Source organism: Ictidomys tridecemlineatus, chromosome 4 (genome assembly GCF_052094955.1).
Source record: "Ictidomys tridecemlineatus isolate mIctTri1 chromosome 4, mIctTri1.hap1, whole genome shotgun sequence".
In the NCBI taxonomy this organism is placed as follows: domain Eukaryota; kingdom Metazoa; phylum Chordata; class Mammalia; order Rodentia; family Sciuridae; genus Ictidomys; species Ictidomys tridecemlineatus.
The window spans coordinates 73,672,160-73,678,668 of NC_135480.1; the positions used below are offsets into that span (position 1 = coordinate 73,672,160).

Sequence of the window (6,509 nt, forward strand, 5' to 3'; positions counted from 1 at the left end):
GGGCGCCCTTTTCCTCCAGCCAAAGGATGGCTCTAGCGTCCTACCCTTCCAGAGCCAGACCATTACCTTGTTGAGATGCGGGTTCCTGGTGACATCGTATCCACGCTTCTTCAGGGCCACAGGGCGCACCGGGCCGGGTTTGGAGTGGCAGGCTCGGGCGGGTGCGGAGGGTGTCCAGTGTCGAAGGGCACCGCAGGCCCTGCGGGGCGGGAGAGCCAGCCGCGCGCCCGTGCCCAGCGCGGCGCCCATGGTCCTTGCGCCAACCTGGACCAGAAAGTGACCGAGGTCAGGTGCGCTTTCTAGCCAGCCAGTACCCACACGTCAGCAGAGCAATCGGCCTGAGCCAGGAACACGTCCTCTGGGAGCGTGAAGGGGCACCCTAAAGGTTAAAAGCGCCAACCCTCACCCCTCCTCAGTGGCCACCCGCTCTGCATTCTGCTTGCGGTGTGCCAGGCCTCGCCAAAGGCAAAGCGAAAGCAAGCAGAGCAAGCAGATCCTGTGCGGGTGACAGCCCGCGCCATCCCCGCCCCCACCCCAGGGAAGCAGAGGCGACTGCGCAGCTAGAAGTCCTTGGACGCTCAAACCTGTAGGGTGGTTTGCCTAAGTTCCCTCCTCCCGCTCACCTGCGTCGTTAGTGAAGCCAGTGTCTACCGGCCCTGCTGCGGGGCAGGCGGGGCGAGGAGCTGCGGGTCTGTCTTTCGTCTCTCGCCAGTGGCTGGGTCGCGGGACTGTTGCGTTTTGGAAAAAGCCTTCCTGAAACCTTTCTGCACAGTGCCAGTTTTCCCCTAAGAACGTGCGTGGGGCTCCTCACAGTCGTGTATATTAGCCTCCCTAGTAACAAGATGAAGCTCAGGATGGCTTCTGAGACTGTCCATCCTGAAAAGACTGAACGCACAGACTGGTTAGCATCTAGGGATCAGCATACCCTCTTCCCCTCCCACCATTTGGAGAACACCCTGGCTGCAAGAAACCCTCAGGTGTTGTGCAGTGCTCAGTGTTGTCGTGTGTCATTCAATACAATAGCCACTAGCCACATGAGGGTGTATAAATTAAATTAGTTGAAATAGAATAAAGTTTAAAATCCAGTTTCTCAGTCACAGTAGCCGCATTTCTAGTGTTCAAGAGCCCCTTGTTGTACACAGAGAACGTTTCCATCTTTGCAGAAAGTGCTATTGGATATCGCTGGTACAGGATGAACTCAGGGACCATCTGAAGCCTGTCTTGGATTGTTGGGACCAGACTTGGACCTTGATGCCCATCTAGACCTGCTTTTGTATTTTATCCACAAAATAATGAGGAGATTCCTTTTTAACCAAATATTTCATAGTGTGTGGAATAAAATCCAGATCTTTGGGGGGCCTACCAGTTATCCCATAGCCCCATTTCTGCTAACTTCAAGCTCATCCCACTCCCTCATCCCTCTCATTGAGCTCTAGTTTCCCTTCTCCTCCCTGATTCTCCTCTCTACTCAATTCACTCCCTTGAGGGCTTTTCAGTTGCTATTATTGCCTTTAGATGAAATGTTCATACTACAACCTTCCAAACAATTGAATATTCCCATTCTTTATTTAGGTCTCCACTGGTTTGTCAGCCTGAATGCCTTTTTTTTCTACTCCATCCAATGTTGACCTCCACTAGGGGATACACAATGAAGAGGTTTTCCTTTTCACAGAACTTAACAGTTTGTAAATATTTAGCTTGTTTTTCTGATGTTTATTGTCTGTCCCCCCAGAATATAAACTTCACTGAGAGAGGCTCTTTGCTTGTAAACCCATTGGTCCTCACTGCTGAGCTCAGTGCCTAGCATATAATCACAAAATTGATTTTAGGTGAACAAAAGGAAGTAAGAGCCTCTTTGATAAGGATTGTGAACCCTCATACTGTGTGCCTGGCAAATGGCACAAGTCTCTCCTGACAGCCCTTCAAAGCCCACCCATCACACACTTTAAGTACAAAGCAGACATCATGATACATAATGTGTTTAGTCCAGGCAGCTCCTGTCTGAGTCCAGGATTTCCTCATCTCGTTGGGCATCATTATCTTCTTCAGTTTTTGCCCTCTCTGGTCCAATCTCCTATTTGTAATTTAAATGATCTATATAAAAGTGTGCTTTCCAAAACAGAACCAAAATCATCTAGTGAAGGGATAGAGGCAGGGGTGAGATTATAGATTTCCAGGACCCATCCTTGGAGCCTCATTCAGTAGAGTTTAAATGCCTGAAGTCAGGGTTGTTCTTGGACTGTGTATTTAGACTATAAATGATCTTTTAAAAAAATTCTTAAACTAGTTTGAGTCAGATTTTTTATTGTCTGCAGTCAAGAGTACTAACTAATTCCTTTTAATGCTGCTCATATATTTGCATATCTTTCCACCATTCTATAAACATCTTGAGGGCAGAGATTGTATGTGTTTCCATCTTTGGTACCTGACCCATAACAACTCATCAGAAACTGTTAAGCAAGTCTGCCCTTGCTTAGGGTAATGAGCTTTTCCTCACCTTGGGACATTTAATAGGTAACCTCAGTCATTTGAAACTTAGCTAGAAACTAGAATGTTAATCACAAAGGTTTCAGAGAACCAATATAGTTTTTACAACATCAATCATTAAAATTGTACAGCTTGCAAATATACTCTCTTGCATGTCTCATTTTGGCTTATGTTCACTAAGCCAGACATTATTCTAATAATATTGTTTTTCTTTGTATTTGTTGCTCTTTGATTGCAATAAAATGCTTAAAGGCAGGTTCACCAGGTGCAGTGGCAGGAGGTAGTAGCAAGAGGAGGTGGCTCCTCAAACCCGCAGAGGTATCTTAGGACCTAGGTTCTTCCTCTCTATCTGTTGTGCTCTTCTCTAGCTGTTCCCAAGCTCTACACAGAAGAGCAGGAATATCTCGATTCTACCAGTAGAAAGGGAAACAAGAAATGCAGGAGAAAAAAATTCTCTTTTAAGTAAGTGACATGGAACTTGTATACAGTGCTTCTATTCCCATTCTGTTGGTGAAAACTTAGTCACATGATCACATTAAGCTATAAGGAAGGCTGAAAACTATTCACTCTAGCAGAAAAACATGTATATGCTCTACTAAAACTCAGTAGGGAAGACTATTGCTAAAAGGAAGAAGACTAGAATGCATAGGGACTAGCAACTAGAAGTCCAGATACAATACTTATTTTATATTAAAGTGTTTGGCATGTTGTAGTTGCTCAGAAACTATAAGCTATTATTGGCATGTGTGATTTCCATCTCTGGTTTCAAGGCAACTTACTTGCTTTTAGAGCTGAACATAGGATTCCCAAAACCAAGTTTAATACTGTGGGAACATACTAGAACCTCTTCCAACTTTGTACAACTCTGACTTCTTAGCCAGCCAACCTGGTGGTCTGTTCAGCACTAGCTAAAACTAATGAGTCTCCATAATTTGTCTTGGCTCCTCTCCTTTCACATCCCATCTACTGATTTCTGCCATTGGTGTAATACTGCTTCTTGTAGTAAAAGGGAAATTCCATCCTCTATGGTCCGAGGTTCCATATTCCAAGTGTATTTAATTCCTTTGCTTTCCATTGTGAACACAGAGATTTGAATATCTATCTGTTGCAGCTATTAGATTCTGAGTTCCTTAAAGATTGAAGCCAACATTTTTAATTCTTTGCATCTCCAGTATCTGGGATAGTTCCTGGCACTAAAAACACATGTGTTGTTTTTTAAATAATCTCTATTATCTGGGATAGTTCCTGGCACTAAAAATACATGTGTTATTTTTTAAATAATTAAAAATTGAATTAAATAAAATTGATATAAAGAAAATTTGTGCACAATTTCTAATGAGGGGACTTAATTGAAAGTTAATTTGGCACATTGTTAAAAGGATATCACAGTAGAGTTAAGTAACATTTTAGTTCAATCAGCTATCTTGAAACAAAATCTTGTTTTCTGAAAGCAGATTTTAATCACCTTACCTAAAGGCTTAAAAAAGAAGGTGAATTTAAGATTCATTATTTTTTAGCTAATCCCATTGCTTCACAAATTTATTCACAATCATTTGCACAGTATTTTATGTTCACGATGGCCCCAAATGGAACTCTTTAATTTGTACTTTTGCTAATATATGTAAATACTTCAACTGTATTATTTTTTAACACTAAAGGAGAATGGTGAGGACTATTAATCCTCACCACTCTCTTTCTCTCCCACCATTTGGAGAACACCCTGCACACTCTCCACCCTACATATATGCCCTGCACTCTGGATCTTTGCTTAATATCTTCCAGCATCTGTCAGTTAAAGCCCTGTCCTTTCTTCACAACTCTACTCAAATGCCATCTCCTCCTGCAAGTCTTCCTCATTCCCCAGTTAGCAGCTCACTCTGCCTCCACCATGCTCCCCCCAAATGCTGTTTGTATCTCTCCTATTGCACTTTTATAATCTGTCTCTCTTGGAAGTTACTCATTTACGTGCCTCTCTTCTGTGAGCCTCACAGGGGCCATGAAAGTAAGCAGCTTTAGATTCAGAAGGTCAGGAATCCACCAGTGACTAACTCATGTGACTGTGGGTGAGCATTTTATGTGATTTCTTTAATCCTTACCATCCTCATGGACGAAACTGAGAACCTAATATTACTTTCCACATTGGTTTTTGGTGCACTTACTTATTTAAAACACATTATAATGCACTCACCCTATGCCAGACACTGTTCTGAGCACTTTATAAAATAATGGTCCTCAACTTAAGATTCTTAACTTTATGATGTTGAAATTTTATTTCAGTAGAAACTGTACTCCTAATATTGATCTTTTCCTGGACAAGCAAAGTGCTGCAGGAAACTCTCTTGCCATACTGGGCATCAGCAGCAGCTGCAGTTCCCAGTCAGCCATGTGACCACAAGAGTAAACAACCCATACTCTGCAGGGTTATGTATTTGCCAAGCTAGAGTTTTCTCTAGGTATATTAATGCATTTTTGGCTTATGTTACTGTGAATGCACAAAGGGTTCATCAGGGCGCCAGCTCATTGTGAGTCAAGGAGCAGCTATACTAACTCACTTAACCTTGTAATTTTTCTATAAATACTGAGTTGGATTTTAAATGATTTTTCTCAGCTCCAAATATACCCTTTTACACTTCAACTTATGGCTAGCACTTGGACCCTACAAACTAGTCCTTTTGACCACAGATTTCCTGTTAATCTCTGTCAACAGGGAGCAGTAGAGGAAGATGGAAGGCTGGAGAGGAGCGATTTTTTTTGTTTGTTTGCTTGCTGTTGGTTCCATCTGTATCCCTCCAGCAACAGCACTTTGCCCAGCATCAGCCATTGGTCCCAGCCTGTAACCTTCTTCCCTGTGCTAAACCCAGCTTCACCAGGCCCCTGCAGATTTAGCAGAAGGTCTCTTGTCCACATGTCCAGTTTCTGATGGGCCTATTCTCTTTCCTTGTTCCTCTAGCAGCTCCTCCTCCTCCTCTCCCTCCTCCTCTTCCTCCTCCTCCTCTTCTTCTTCAATTAAATACATGTGTTGTTTTTTAAATAATAAGTAATTACATTAAGGAATAAAACTTAACCATTTTTATAGATCACCAACTTACCAATAAAGGGAATAGGGAGAAACATAGGTTCATCGATATATTATCAAATGTACTACCCCAGTGATGACACGGCTATTTTTTTTAAATTAGAGCACTAACTATATACATATTAACATAGTAGTTATACATAGTAGTTGGGTTGTACGTAGTAGTTGGGTTTCTGCTGACAAACTCAGACATGCATGGAAATCGATTTCAGTTCATGATCCCCCCCCTTTTCCTTCTCCCTTTTCCTTCCTGTCTTCCCTTCCTTCTCCCATTCTCCTTCCTCTACTTTACTAAACTTCCTTTCACTCATCTATTAGTTTGTATTGGTTTTTATGTTATCCTAATTTTCCCTCCCCCTTGCCTTTATTTTACTCTAACTTCCATTGTACCTTTGAGTTTCTGAGTTTGTCTAATTCCACTTAGCATATTCTCCATTTCCATTCATTTGCCAGGAAATGACATATTCTTTCTTTTTAATGGCTGAGTAGAACTCCATTGTATATATACCAGAATTTCTTAATCCATTCATTTATTGACAGGCATCTGGGTTGATTCCATAATTTAGCTATTGTGAATTGTGCTGCTCTAAACATTGATGTGGCTATATTATGCCAATTTTAGATCTTTTGGGAAAATACCCAGGAGTGGGATAGCTGGATCACATGATAGTGAGGACTCTTCGTACTGCTTTTCAGAGTGTCATACTAATCTGCAGTCTCACCAACAATGTACAAGTGTTCCTTTCTCCCCACAACCTTGCTAGCATTTATTGTTGTTTGTATTCTTGAACATTGCCATTTTGATTAGAGTGTGATGAAATCTTGGTGTAGTTTTGATTTGCATTTCCCTGATTATTAGAGATGATGAACATTTTTTTTTCATATATTTGTTGGCCTTTTGTTTTTCTTCTTTTGAGAAGTTTCTATTTAGTTCTTTTGCCCACTT

At 41.8% G+C, this 6,509-nt stretch overlaps 1 protein-coding gene across 4 annotated transcripts in view; it reads right to left on the minus strand.

The window, feature by feature from the left end:
* The window catches only part of Me3 (malic enzyme 3), a 191,731-nt gene extending 190,834 nt beyond the window's left edge, over positions 1-897 (minus strand). Inside the window, exons 1-2 of one of the 4 annotated variants that reach the window (XM_005323295.4) lie at positions 624-897; positions 67-264 (exon numbers count right to left, since the gene is read on the minus strand). In XM_005323295.4, coding sequence (XP_005323352.1) covers positions 67-249 — 183 coding nt within the window. In that variant the 5' untranslated portion in view covers positions 250-264; positions 624-897. Of the gene's footprint in view, positions 1-66; positions 567-623 lie in introns of those variants that run through there. The other 3 variants (XM_040285075.2, XM_040285073.2, XM_040285074.2) reach the window with 3 other exon arrangements.
* Between the last annotated feature and the right edge of the window lie 5,612 nt (positions 898-6,509).